General features: G+C 62.0%; 1 protein-coding gene across 1 annotated transcript in view; it reads left to right on the top strand.

Annotated features, from left to right (window-relative positions):
* Nucleotides 1–146: 146 nt before the first annotated feature.
* Nucleotides 147–14,158, top strand: part of LOC140474229 (uncharacterized) — a gene marked incomplete at its 3' end in the record, with an annotated part of 53,395 nt that continues 39,383 nt past the window's right edge. Inside the window, exons 1-2 of the mRNA XM_072567676.1 lie at nt 147–183; nt 13,646–13,768. Coding sequence (XP_072423777.1) covers nt 159–183; nt 13,646–13,768 — 148 coding nt within the window. The remainder of the gene's footprint in view (nt 184–13,645; nt 13,769–14,158) is intronic.

Genomic DNA, 14,158 nt, shown 5'->3' with positions numbered 1-14,158 from the left:
CCTCCTCTCCCCCACCCCTCTCCCTCTCTCCCCCTCCCCTCTCTCCCACCCCTCTCCCTCTCTCCCACCCCTCTCCCTCTCTCCCACCCCTCTCTCTCTCCCTCTCTCCCCCTCTCTCCCACCCCTCTCTCTCTCTCTCTCTCCCCCATCCCGGAGAGATGTACCACTGCGCCTGTCTCCCAGGTACCATCCTCTCCCTCTCCCCCACCCCTCTCCCTCTCCCCCACCCCTCTCCCTCTCCCCCCATCCTGGAGAGATGTATCACTGCGCCTGTCTCCCAGGTACCATCCTCTCCCTCTCTCCCACCCCTCGCCCTGTCTCCCACCCCTCTCCCTCTCCCCCACCCCTCCCCTCTCTCCCACCCCTCTCCCTCTCTCCCACCCCCTCTCCTCTCCCCCACCCCTCCCCCTCTCCCCCACCCATCTCCCTCTCTCCCCCGTCCCGGAGCGATGTATCACTGCACCTGTCTCCAAGGTCCTGCCCTCTCTCTCTCTCTCTCTCCTTCTCCCAATATCTCCTCCACTCTCTCTCTGCCCCCACCACACCCCACCCCAAACCCATCTCTCTCCCTCTCTCCCTCGTCCTGGAGTGATGTATCAGTGCGTCTGTCTGGGAGGGGAAGTGTGTGGGTGGGTCTGGGGGAGGGGAGTGCGTGGGTGGGTCTGGGGAAGGGAAGAGTGTGGGTGGGTCTGGGGAGGGGGAGTGCGTGGGTGGGTCTGGGGGAGGGGGAGAGTGTGGGTGGGTCTGGGGGAGGGGGAGTGTGTGGGTGGGTCTGGGGGAGGGGGAGTGTGTGGGTGGGTCTGGGGAGGGGGAGAGTGTGGGTGGGTCTGGGGGAGGGGGAGAGTGTGGGTGGGTCTGGGAGGGGGAGTGCGTGGGTGGGTCTGGGGGTGGGGAGAGTGTGGGTGGGTCTGGGGAGGGGGAGTGTGTGGGTGGGTCTGGGGGGAGAATGTGGGTGGGTGGGTCTGGGGGGAGTGTGTGGGTGGGTCTGGGGGAGGGGGAGTGTGTGGGTGGGTCTGGGGAAGGGGGAGAGTGTGGGTGGGTCTGGGGAAGGGGGAGTGTGTGGGTGGGTCTGGGGGTGGGGAGTGTGTGTGTGGGTCTGGGGGGGAGTGTGTGGGTGGTCTGGGGGTGGGGAGTGTGTGGGTGGGTCTGGGGAAGGGGGAGTGTGTGGGTGGGTCTGGGGAGGGGAGTGTGTGGGTGGGTCTGGGGGAGGGGAGTGTGTGGGTGGGTCTGGGTGGGAGTGTGTGGGTGGGTCTGGGGGAGGGGGAGTGTGTGGGTGGGTCTGGGGGAGGGGGAGTGTGTGGGTGGGTCTGGGGGAGGGGAAGTGTGTGGGTGGGTCTGGGGGAGGGGGAGTGTGTGGGTGGGTCTGGGGGAGGGGGAGTGTGTGGGTGGGTCTGGGGGAGGGGGAGAGTGTGGGTGGGTCTGGGGGTGGGGAGTGTGTGTGTGGGTGGGTCCGAGGGGGGAGTGGGTGAGTGGGTCTGGGGGTCGGTGTGTGTGTGTGTGTGTGTGTGTGTGGGTGGGTCCGAGGGGGGAGTGGGTGGGTGGGTCTGGGGGTCGGTGTGTGTGTGTGTGTGTGTGTGTGTCTGAGAGGGGAGTGGGTGGGTGGGTCTGGGGGTCGGGGTGTGTGTGTGTGTGTGTGTGGGTCCGAGGGGGGAGTGGGTGGGTGGGTCTGGGGGTCGGTGTGTGTGTGTGTGTGTGTGTCCGAGGGGGGAGTGGGTGGGTGGGTCTGGGGGTCGGTGTGTGTGTGTGGGTGGGTCCGAGGGGGGAGTGGGTGGGTGGGTCTGGGGGTCAGGGTGTGTGTGTGTGTGTGTGTCCGAGGGGGGAGTGGGTGGGTGGGTCTGGGGGTCGGTGTGTGTGTGTGTGTGTGTGTGTGTGTGTGTGTGTGGGTCCGAGGGGGGAGTGGGTGAGTGGGTCTGGGGTCGGTGTGTGTGTGTGTGTGTGTCCGAGGGGAGAGTGGGTGGGTGGGTCTGGGGTCGGTTGTGTGTGTGTGTGTGTGTGTGGGTCCGAGGGGGGAGTGGGTGGGTGGGTCTGGGGGTCGGTGTGTGTGTGTGTGTGTGTGTGTGTGTGTGGGTCCGAGGGGGGAGTGGGTGAGTGGGTCTGGGGGTCGGTGTGTGTGTGTGGGTGGGTCCGAGGGGGAGTGGGTGGGTGGGTCTGGGGGTCGGGGTGTGTGTGTGTGTGGGTCCGAGGGGGGAGTGGGTGGGTGGGTCCGGGGGTCGGTGTGTGTGTGTGTGGGTGGGTCCGAGGGGGGAGTGGGTGAGTGGGTCTGGGGGTCGGTGTGTGTGTGTGTGTGTGTGTGTCTGAGGGGGGAGTGGGTGGGTGGGTCTGGAGTCGGTGTGTGTGTGTGTGTGTGTCTGAGGGGGGAGTGGATGGGTGGGTCTGGGAGTCGGTGTGTGTGTGTGTGGGTGGGTCCGAGGGTGAGTGGGTGAGTGGGTCTGGGGGTCGGTGTGTGTGTGTGTGTGTGTCTGAGGGGGGAGTGGGTGGGTGGGTCTGGGGGTCGGTGTGTGTGTGTGTGGGGGTCTGAGGGGGGAGTGGGTGGGTGGGTCTGGGGGTCGGTGTGTGTGTGTGTGTGTGTGTGTGTGGGTCCGAGGGGGGAGTGGGTGGGTGTCTGGGGGTCGGTGTGTGTGTGTGTGTGTGTGTGTCTGAGGGGGGAGTGGGTGGGTGGGTCTGGGGGTCGGTGTGTGTGTGTGTGTGTGTCTGAGGGGGGAGTGGGTGGGTGGGTCTGGGGGTCGGGGTGTGTGTGTGTGTGTGGGTCCGAGGGGGGAGTGGGTGGGTGGGTCTGGGGGTCGGTGTGTGTGTGTGTTTGTGTGGGTCCGAGGGGGGAGTGGGTGAGTGGGTCTGGGGGTCGGTGTGTGTGTGTGTGTCTGAGGGGGGAGTGGTGGGTGGGTCTGGGGGTCGGGGTGTGTGTGTGTGTGTGTGTGTGGGTCCGAGGGGGGAGTGGGTGGGTGGGTCTGGGGGTCGGTGTGTGTGTGTGTGTGTGTGTGTCGGAGGGGGGAGTGGGTGGGTGGGTCTGGGGGTTGGTGTGTGTGTGGGTGGGTCCGAGGGGGAGTGGGTGGGTGGGTCTGGGGTCGGGGTGTGTGTGTGTGTGTGTGTCCGAGGGGGGAGTGGGTGGGTGGGTCTGGGGTCGGTGTGTGTGTGTGTGTGTGTGTGTGGGTCCGAGGGGGGAGTGGGTGAGTGGGTCTGGGGGTCGGTGTGTGTGTGTGTGTGTGTGTGGGTCCGAGCGGCGAGTGGGTGGGTGGGTCTGGGGGTCGGGGTGGGTGTGTGTGTGTGGGTCCGAGGGGGGAATGGGTGGGTGGGTCTGGGGGTCGGGGTGTGTGTGTGTGTGTGTGTGTGTGTGGGTCCGAGCGGGGAGTGGGTGGTGGGTCTGGGGGTCGGTGTGTGTGTGTGTGTGGGTCCGAGCGGGGAGTGGGTGGGTGGGTCTGGCGGTCGGTGTGTGTGTGTGTGTGTGGGTCCGAGGGGGAGTGGGTGGGTGGGTCTGGGGGTCGGGGTGTGTGTGTGTGTGTGTGTGTGGGTCCGAGCGGGGAGTGGGTGGGTGGGTCTGGGGGTCGGGGTGTGTGTGTGGGTCCGAGGGGGGAGTGGGTGAGTGGGTCTGGGGGTCGGTGTGTGTGTGTGTGTGTGTCTGAGGGGGGAGTGGGTGGGTGGGTCTGGGGGTCGGTGTGTGTGTGTGTGGGTGTGTCTGAGGGGGGAGTGGGTGAGTGGGTGAGTGGGTCTGGGGGTCGGTGTGTGTGTGTGTGGGTGGGTCCGAGGGGGGAGTGGGTGGGTGGGTCTGGGGGTGGGTGTGTGTGTGTGTGTGTGTGTCTGAGGGGGGAGTGGGTGGGTGGGTGTCTGGGGTCGGTGTGTGTGTGTGTGTGTGTGTGGGTCCCGAGGGGGGAGTGGGTGAGTGGGTCTGGGGGTCGGTGTGTGTGTGTGTGTGTGTGTGTGTCTGAGGGGGGAGTGGGTGGGTGGGTCTGGGGGTCGGTGTGTGTGTGTGTGTGTGTCTGAGGGGGGAGTGGGTGGGTGGGTCTGGGGGTCGGTGTGTGTGTGTGTGTGTGTGTGTGTGTGTCTGAGGGGCGAGTGGGTGGGTGGGTCTGGGGATCGGTGTGTGTGTGTGTGTGTGTGTGTGTGTGTGTCTGAGGGGGGAGTGGGTGGGTGGGTCTGGGGGTCGGTGTGTGTGTGTGTGTGTGTGTGGGTCCGAGGGGGGAGTGGGTGAGTGGGTCTGGGGGTCGGTGTGTGTGTGTGTGTGTGTGTGTGTGGGTCCGAGGGGGGAGTGGGTGAGTGGGTCTGGGGGGTCGGTGTGTGTGTGTGTGTGTGTGTGTCTGAGGGGGGAGTGGGTGGGTGGGTCTGGGGGTCGGTGTGTGTGTGTGTGGGTGGGTCCGAGGGGGAGTGGGTGAGTGGGTCTGGGGGTCGGTGTGTGTGTGTGTGTGTGTGTCTGAGGGGGGAGTGGGTGGGTGGTCTTGGGGTCGGGGTGTGTGTCTGTGTGTGTGTGTGGGTCCGAGGGGGGAGTGGGTGGGTGGGTCTGGGGGTCGGTGTGTGTGTATGTGTGTGTCTGAGGGGGGAGTGGGTGGGTGGGTCTGGGGGTCGGTGTGTGTGTGTGTGTGGGTGGGTCCGAGGGGGGAGTGGGTGGTGGGTCTGGGGGTCGGGGTGTGTGTGTGTGTGTGGGTCCGAGTGGGGAGTGGGTGAGTGGGTCTGGGGGTCGGTGTGTGTGTGTGGTGGGTCCGAGGGGGGAGTGGGTGGGTGGGTCTGGGGGTCGGGGTGTGTGTGTGTGGGTCCGAGGGGGAGTGGGTGGGTGGGTCTGGGGGTCGGTGTGTGTGTGTGTGTGATGTGTGTGTGTGGATCTGAGGGGGGAGTGGGTGGGTGGGTCTGGGGGTCGGTGTGTGTGTGTGTGTGTGTGTGTGTGTGTGTGGGTCCGAGGGGGGAGTGGGTGGGTGGGTCTGGGGTCGGTGTGTGTGTGTGTGTGTGTGTGTGGGTCCGAGGGGGGAGTGGGTGGGTGGGTGTGGGGGTCGGTGTGTGTGTGTGTGTGTGTGTGTGCGTGTGGGTCCGAGGGGGAGTGGGTGGGTGGGTCTGGGGGTCGGTGTGTGTGTGTGTGTGTGTGTGTGTGGGTGGGTCCGAGGGGGGAGTGGGTGGGTGGGTCTGGGGGTCGGGGTGTGTGTGTGTGTGTGTCTGAGGGGGGAGTGGGTGGGTGTCTGGGGGTCGGTGTGTGTGTGTGTGTGTGTGTGGGTCCGAGGGGGGAGTGGGTGAGTGGGTCTGGGGGTCGGTGTGTGTGTGTGTGTGTGTGTGTCTGAGGGGGGAGTGGGTGGGTGGGTCTGGGGGTCGGTGTGTGTGTTTGTGTGTGGGTCCGAGGGGGGAGTGGGTGGGTGGGTCTGGGGGTCGGTGTGTGTGTGTGTGTGTGTCTGAGGGGGGAGTGGGTGGGTGGGTGTCTGGGGGTCGGTGTGTGTGTGTGTGTGTGTGTGTCTGAAGGGGGAGTGGGTGGGGTGGGTCTGGGGGGTCGGTGTGTGTGTGTGTGTGTGTCTGAGGGGGGAGTGGGTGGGTGGGTCTGGGGGTCGGTGTGTGTGTGTGTGTGTGTGTGTGGGTCCGAGGGGGGAGTGGGTGAGTGGGTCTGGGGGTCGGGGTGTGTGTGTGTGTGTGGGTTTGAGGGGGGAGTGGGTGGGTGGGTCTGGGGGTGTGTGTGTGTGTGTGTGTGTGTGTGGGGTCCGAGGGGGGAGTGGGTGGGTGGGTCTGGGGGGTCGGTGTGTGTGTGTGTGTGTGTGTGTCCGAGGGGGGAGTGGGTGGGTGGGTCTGGGGGTCGGGGTGTGTGTGTGTGTTTGTGTCTGAGGGGGGAGTGGGTGGGTGGGTCTGGGGTCGGTGTGTGTGTGATGTGTGTGTCTGAGGGGGGAGTGGGTGGGTGGGTCTGGGGGTCGGTGTGTGTGTGTGTGTGTGTGGGTCCGAGGGGGGAGTGGGTGAGTGGGGTCTGGGGGTCGGGGTGTGTGTGTGTGTGTGGGTTTGAGGGGGAGTGGGTGGGTGGGTCTGGGGGTGTGTGTGTGTGTGTGGGTCCGAGGGGGGAGTGGGTGGGTGGGTCTGGGGGTCGGTGTGTGTGTGTGGGTGGGTCCGAGGGGGGAGTGGGTGGGTGGGGTCTGGGGGTCGGGGTGTGTGTGTGTGTGTGGGTCCGAGTGGGGAGTGGGTGAGTGGGTCTGGGGGTCGGTGTGTGTGTGTGGGTGGGTCCGAGGGGGAGTGGGTGGGTGGGTCTGGGGGGTCGGGGTGTGTGTGTGTGTGTGGGTCCGAGGGGGGAGTGGGTGGGTGGGTCTGGGGGTCGTGTGTGTGTGTGTGTGTGTGTGGGATCTGAGGGGGGAGTGGTGGGTGGTGGGTCTGGGGGTCGGTGTGTGTGTGTGTGTGTGTGTGTGTGTGTGGGTCCGAGGGGGGAGTGGGTGGGTGGGTCTGGGGGTCGGTGTGTGTGTGTGTGTGTGTGTGTGGGTCCGAGGGGGGAGTCGGTGGGTGGGTGTGGGGGTCGGTGTGTGTGTGTGAGTGTGCGTGTGGGTCCGAGGGGGGAGTGGGTGGGTGGGTCTGGGGGTCGGTGTGTGTGTGTGTGTGTGTGTGGGTGGGTCCGAGGGGGGAGTGGGTGGGTGGGTCTGGGGGTCGGTGTGTGTGTGTGTGTGTGTGTGTGTGGGTGGGTCCGAGGGGGAGTGGGTGCGTGGGTCTGGGGGTGGGTGTGTGTGTGTGTGTGTGTGTCTGAGGGGGGAGTGGGTGGGTGGGTGTCTGGGAGTCGGTGTGTGTGTGTGTGTGTGTGTGGGTCCGAGGGGGGAGTGGGTGAGTGGGTCTGGGGGTCGGTGTGTGTGTGTGTGTGTGTGTGTGTGTCTGAGGGGGGAGTGGGTGGGTGGGTCTGGGGGTCGGTGTGTGTGTGTGTGTGTGTCTGAGGGGGGAGTGGGTGGGTGGGTCTGGGGGTCGGTGTGTGTGTGTGTGTGTGTGTGTGTGTGTCTGAGGGGCGAGTGGGTGGGTGGGTCTGGGGATCGGTGTGTGTGTGTGTGTGTGTGTGTGTGTGTGTGTCTGGGGGGGAGTGGGTGGGTGGGTCTTGGGGTCGGGGTGTGTGTCTGTGTGTGTGTGTGGGTCCGAGGGGGGAGTGGGTGGGTGGGTCTGGGGGTCGGTGTGTGTGTATGTGTGTGTCTGAGGGGGGAGTGGGTGGGTGGGTCTGGGGGTCGGTGTGTGTGTGTGTGGGTGGGTCCGAGGGGGGAGTGGGTGGGTGGGTCTGGGGGTCGGGGTGTGTGTGTGTGTGTGGGTCCGAGTGGGGAGTGGGTGAGTGGGTCTGGGGGTCGGTGTGTGTGTGTGGGTGGGTCCGAGGGGGGAGTGGGTGGGTGGGTCTGGGGGTCGGGGTGTGTGTGTGTGTGGGTCCGAGGGGGGAGTGGGTGGGTGGGTCTGGGGGTCGGTGTGTGTGTGTGTGTGTGTGTGTGTGTGGATCTGAGGGGGGAGTGGGTGGGTGGGTCTGGGGGTCGGTGTGTGTGTGTGTGTGTGTGTGTGTGTGTGTGGGTCCGAGGGGGGAGTGGGTGGGTGGGTCTGGGGGTCGGTGTGTGTGTGTGTGTGTGTGTGGGTCCGAGGGGGGAGTGGGTGGGTGGGTGTGGGGGTCGGTGTGTGTGTGTGTGTGTGCGTGTGGGTCCGAGGGGGGAGTGGGTGGGTGGGTCTGGGGGTCGGTGTGTGTGTGTGTGTGTGTGGGTCCGAGTGGGGAGTGGGTGAGTGGGTCTGGGGGTCGGTGTGTGTGTGTGGGTGGGTCCGAGGGGGGAGTGGGTGGGTGGGTCTGGGGGTCGGGGGTGTGTGTGTGTGTGGGTCCGAGGGGGGAGTGGGTGGGTGGGTCTGGGGGTCGGTGTGTGTGTGTGTGTGTGTGTGTGTGGATCTGAGGGGGGAGTGGGTGGGTGGGTCTGGGGGTCGGGGTGTGTGTGTGTGTGTGTGTGTGTGTGTGGGTCTGAGGGGGGAGTGGGTGGGTGGGTCTGGGGGTCGGGGTGTGTGTGTGTGTGTGTCTGAGGGGGGAGTGGGTGGGTGTCTGGGGGTCGGTGTGTGTGTGTGTGTGTGTGGGTCCGAGGGGGGAGTGGGTGAGTGGGTCTGGGGGTCGGTGTGTGTGTGTGTGTGTGTGTCTGAGGGGGGAGTGGGTGGGTGGGTCTGGGGGTCGGTGTGTGTGTGTGTGTGTGGGTCCGAGGGGGGAGTGGGTGGGTGGGTCTGGGGGTCGGTGTGTGTGTGTGTGTGTGTCTGAGGGGGGAGTGGGTGGGTGGGTGTCTGGGGGTCGGTGTGTGTGTGTGTGTGTGTGTCTGAAGGGGGAGTGGGTGGGTGGGTCTGGGGGTCGGTGTGTGTGTGTGTGTGTGTCTGAGGGGGGAGTGGGTGGGTGGGTCTTGGGGTCGGTGTGTGTGTGTGTGTGTGTGTGTGTGGGTCCGAGGGGGGAGTGGGTGAGTGGGTCTGGGGGTCGGGGTGTGTGTGTGTGTGTGGGTTTGAGGGGGGAGTGGGTGGGTGGGTCTGGGGGTGTGTGTGTGTGTGTGTGTGTGTTTGGGTCCGAGGGGGGAGTGGGTGGGTGGGTCTGGGGGTCGGTGTGTGTGTGTGTGTGTGTGTGTGTCCGAGGGGGGAGTGGGTGGGTGGGTCTGGGGGTCGGGGTGTGTGTGTGTGTGTGTGTGTCTGAGGGGGGAGTGGGTGGGTGGGTCTGGGGGTCGGTGTGTGTGTGTGTGTGTGTCTGAGGGGGGAGTGGGTGGGTGGGTCTGGGGGTCGGTGTGTGTGTGTGTGTGTGTGGGTCCGAGGGGGGAGTGGGTGAGTGGGTCTGGGGGTCGGGGTGTGTGTGTGTGTGTGGGTTTGAGGGGGGAGTGGGTGGGTGGGTCTGGGGGTGTGTGTGTGTGGTGTGGGTCCGAGGGGGGAGTGGGTGGGTGGGTCTGGGGGTCGGGGTGTGTGTGTGTGTGTGGGTTTGAGGGGGGAGTGGGTGGGTGTGTCTGGGGGTGTGTGTGTGTGTGTGGGTCCGAGGGGGGAGTGGGTGGGTGGGTCTGGGGGTCGGTGTGTGCGTGTGTGTGTGTGTGTCCGAGGGGGGAGTGGGTGGGTGGGTCTGGGGGTCGGGGTGTGTGTGTGTGTGTGTGTGTGTGTGTGTGTGTGTCCGAGGGGGGAGTGGGTGGGTGGGTCTGGGGGTCGGGGTGTGTGTGTGTGGGTCCGGGGGGGGGGGAACGTGGGGGTGGATGTTATTAAAGTGAACAGCCTTCTCTCTGTATCATCCACATCAAAACCTTCCGCACATCTCAAGGCTGTTTCTCGGGGTGGGTTTGGCGGCCAGTCCCCTCAAATGTTTCTTGTCATCAAAGAGAGTTTGAATACATTTGGAAGCGGTCTCCCTCCACCCTACCTGTTGTCCTGAACGCTGAGGGTGAGTTACAGCACTGAATTGGCAGAGTCACAGACCTAATAACCCCTGTTCCTTTGGTATTTAATCCCTGCGGTTTGATAACCTGCCATTATTGTATTTTCTCCATGCAAGTATTTTTGTGGTGGAGATTGCGATAAACATGGTCGGAAGGTGCTGTGTGTGAGCTGTTTTGTCTGGAGCACATTAAACACCTCAACAAGAGGGGACTGCGTTGTCCTGCAATTGCTCTGTTTCGGTAGGTCCTCCCCCACGTATATCAGAAAGCGTGCAAAATGTGAAGAGAAATTGACGGAAGGTCCAAAGAGAGCAGGCAGCGTCCGCTGTGGTTGAGGTGGGGGTCAACCTTTCGGAACTGAGGGAAGGTTAAAGATCAGGCGGGCTCGAAGGTTTGGGAAAGGGTGAGGTACAATGAGCTCTGGGTGCCCTGGTACACCAGCCGCTGAAGGTGCAGCGGGCGGTGAAGAAGGTAAATGGAGCGATGGGCTTCAGCGTGAGAGGATTCCAGCACAGGAGCAGGGAGGTGCAGGTGAGACCACAGCTGCAGTACTGGCTGCAGGTTCGGTCTGTTTATCCGAGGAAGGACGTCCTGGTAAAAAAGTTTCCCAGACTGATTCCGGGACTAACTTGGGAGGAATGGATTGAATTGGTTACGACTATATTCCCGAAGAAGGGCTTATGCCCGAAACGTCGATTCTCCTGCTCCCCGGATGCCGCTTAACCCTGTTGCGCTTCCCCAGCTCCCGACTCTGGTCTCCAGCATCTGCAGTCCGCACTTTCTCCTGGGACTGTATTCCCCGGCGTTCGGAAAAGTGAGGGGCGGGTCTCACAGGAACGAATAAAATTCTAACAGGACCAAACAGAGTAAACGCAGGGGTGTCCCCAGAGTGCAGAGAGTTTAAACGTAAAGGGATAAGCCAGTTCGGACTGAGCTGAGGAGAATTGTCTTCACCCAGGGAGAGGGGGGCCTGGGGGATCTATCTCTCTGCCTCCGAAAGCAACTGAGGCAAAAACGCTGAACGTTTTCAAGAAGGAGTTAGGTGGAGCTCTTAAGGGGAACAAAACCGTGAGGGAGCATGGATAGGATAAATAGACAAAGTCTTTTCCCTGGGGTCGGGGAGTCCAGAACGAGAGGGAACAGGTTTAGGGTGAGAGGGGAAAGATATAAAAGAGACCTAAGGGGCAACTTTTCCACACAGAGGGTGGTGTGTGTATGGAATGAGCTGCCAGGGGAAGTGGTGGAGGCTGGTACAATTACAGCATTTAAAAGGCATCTGGATGGGTATATGAATAGGAAGGGTTTGGAGGGATATGGGTCGGGTGCTGGCAGGTGGGACGAGATTAGGTTGGGATATCTGGGTCGGCATGGACGGGTTGGACCGAAGGGTCTGTTTCCGTGTTGAACATCTCTATGACTCTACGGCACGGGGAGGGTGGGGGAACAGGGGATTGAATTCAATGTTCCGCTACGACTGTATTTAATGGTGGAGCAGGCCATAAGGGCCGAATGGCCTGCCTTTGTTCCCACGTTCAGCGTTCCCACGCGAAGATAAGTCGTGGGATAACGAAAGGGGAGGTAAGCGACAGGGGTGGAAGGAGGGAGGCGAGACAAGAGAAACGTTTGCTGCTCTCCCTGTCCCCTGGGTGCTCGATCTCTCTCTCTCTCTCTCTCTCGCGCACAGAGACGGTGCGGTCTGATCCCTCAGCCAGGGTCACGTACCTCAGCTCAGGTCTCTAGAGGGTTTCTCAGCCGGAGAGGGGGGCTCTGGCACAGTCAGCGATAACCGCCAGCGATTTCAGGCTGAGTGACTGAAGTATTTTGGAGCCAGAGGTTCCCTCTCTGTGAGCTTGCCAGTCAATGAGATCGCTAACTGTAGTTAATAATGAAAACGGATAAAGGGGCTGGAGAGATTCTGCATCACCTGGGGGGGGGGGGCAGAGAAACCGAGTGATCATTTTACATCCATTTCCAGAAGATGAAAGCTGCTGGAAAATAATGAATTTTATGGTATTGCAAGTTTGCGGAGTTTGGGAGAGGGAGTGCTGGGGGCGCGCAGGCACGGACGGTGAGGTTCCCCACAAATGAAGACAGAAGGAGTGCCAATGGTGGTAGCGGAGCGACAGAGTTGAGAGATAGGTGTTAATGGCAGGATATGGGTCAGCTCTGCACGGTGCAAACCCAAGCAGATACAGACATGACACTGAGGGTGAAGAGCCTTGCATCAAAACACAGGACTTCGTTTGTGGTCTGAAATTGATGACGCCGATGTTGAATTAAGAAATCTATCAGGTATCAAAGTGGAAAACTAGGTTCTGTTCCTCGGGTTTGCAATGTGCTTCATTGGAACAATTCAACAGGTCTGGGAGAGAAATGTTGCCCTGACCCCACCACATACAGACGATAGATATCTCACACTGATTTGAGAGGAACGTTCAGAGTATTCTGCTGAAAACAGTAAATCGAACACAGCTCCATTCGGAAAGACCCGAGTGACCAGTCAATACTGACCCTCTGACAGTGCGGCACTCCCTCAGTACTGACCCTCTGACAGTGCAGCACTCCCTCAGTACTGACCCTCTGACAGTGCGGCACTCCCTCAGTACTGACCCTCTGACAGTGCGGCACTCCCTCAGTACTGACCCTCTGACAGTGCGGCACTCCCTCAGTACTGACCCTCTGACAGTGCAGCACTCCATCTGTACTGACCCTCTGACAGTGCAGCACTCCATCTGTACTGACCCTCTGACAGTGCAGCACTCCCTCAGTACTGACCCTCCGACAGTGCAGCACTCCCTCAGCACTGACCCTCTGACAGTGCAGCACTCCCTCTGTTCTGACCCTCTGACAGTGCAGGACTCCCTCAGTACTGACCCTCTGACAGTGCGGCACTCCCTCAGTACTGACCCTCTGACAGTGCAGCACTCCCTCTGTTCTGACCCTCTGACAGTGCAGCACTCCCTCAGTACTGACCCTCTGACAGTGCAGGACTCCCTCAGTACTGACCCTCTGACAGTGCGGCACTCCCTCTGTTCTGACCCTCTGACAGTGCAGGACTCCCTCAGTACTGACCCTCTGACAGTGCGGCACTCCCTCAGCACTGACCCTCTGACAGTGCAGCACTCCCTCTGTTCTGACCCTCTGACAGTGCAGCACTCCCTCAGTACTGACCCTCTGACAGTGCAGCACTCCCTCAGTACTGACCCTCTGACAGTGCGGCACTCCCTCAGTACTGACCCTCTGAGAGTGCGACCCTCCCTCAGTACTGACCCTCTGACAGTGCAGCACTCCCTCAGTACAGACCCTCTGACAGTGCGGCACTCCCTCAGTACTGACCCTCCGACAGTGCAGCACTCCCTCAGCACTGACCCTCTGACAGTGCAGCACTCCCTCTGTTCTGACCCTCTGACAGTGCAGCACTCCCTCAGTACTGACCCTCCGACTGTGCAGCACTCCCTCAGCACTGACCATGAGACAGTGCGGCACTCCCTCAGCACTGACCCTCTGACAGTGCAGCACTCTCTCAGCACTGACCCTCTGACAGTGCAGCACTCCCTCAGTACTGACCCTGTGACAGTGCGGCACTCCCTTAGTACTGACCCTCTGACAGTGCAGCACTCCCTCAGCACTGACCCTCTGACAGTGTTGCACTCCCTCAGTACTGGCCCTCTGACAGTGCGGCACTCCCTCAGTACTGACCCTCTGACAGTGTTGCACTCCCTCAGTACTGACCCTTGGACAGTTTGGCACTCCCTCAGTACTGACCCTCTGACAGTGCGGCACTCCCTCAGTACTGACCCTCTGACAGTGCGGCACTCCCTCAGTACTGACCCTCTGACAGTGCGGCACTCCCTCAGTACTGACCCTGTGACAGTGCAGCACTCCCTCAGTACTGACCCTCTGACAGTGCGGCACTCCCTCAGTACTGACCCTCTGACAGTGCGGCACTCCCTCAGTACTGACCCTCTGACAGTGCGGCACTCCCTCAGTACTGACCCTCTGACAGTGCGGCACTCCCTCAGTGCTGACCCTCTGACAGTGCGGCACTCCCTCAGTACTGACCCTCTGACAGTGTGACACTCCTTCAGCACTGACCCTCTGACAGTGTGGCCCTCCCTCAGTACCGCAAGGAGACCTCCAGAATCATCTCTGGGAAGAGGACCTGGCCTGGGGTTTGGGATAAGAATGTGTGACTGCGGCTGGGCTGCTGAACACTGAGCTCCATCTTATGGCTGGCTGCGTCGTTGGAAAGGATGGCTGTGACAAATGATTCCGAACTGCGAAGGAAGTGTCATTTTCTCTAAGCTGTCCAATCTGTTTTCCCACAGCCTTCACCGGTCGGTTTTGTGAGGTGAATGTTGATGACTGTGAGGACCATCGATGTCAGAACGGTGGCACCTGTGTGGACCAAGTCAGCAGCTACGATTGTAAATGTCCCTCCACATGGACTGGTCAGTCAACATCTCCCGTCGATACCTCTATCAGACACAGTTCACTCAGGGTTTTTCATTCCGTCTGTGTTTCATGTGTGGAATGTTAGGTCATAGTTAACGGGGTCAGTGCAAGAGGTCATTGGCGACACAGCATCACAGTGAGTTGACACGTTGACTGTGCATAGTCTTGCTGGGTTTGGTAGCTAAGGTCAGGTGTGGAATGGACATGGTCACAGCGAGCTCGGAGGTTGACTCGACAACATCATCAGTGAAGGCTGATAAGGTCACGGTGAGTTCAGGGGTTGACGTGATAAGGTCGCGATGAGTTCAGGGGTTGACGGGAGAAGGTTACGGTGAGTTCAGGGTTTGACAGGATAAGATTACGGTGAGTTCAGGGTTTGATGGGAT

The sequence above is a fragment of the Chiloscyllium punctatum genome, unplaced genomic scaffold, assembly GCF_047496795.1.
Source record: "Chiloscyllium punctatum isolate Juve2018m unplaced genomic scaffold, sChiPun1.3 scaffold_888, whole genome shotgun sequence".
NCBI classification, from domain to species: Eukaryota; Metazoa; Chordata; class Chondrichthyes; order Orectolobiformes; family Hemiscylliidae; genus Chiloscyllium; species Chiloscyllium punctatum.
Note: the sequence above shows the minus strand (reverse complement) of the source record. Positions and strands in the feature narration are given on the sequence as shown.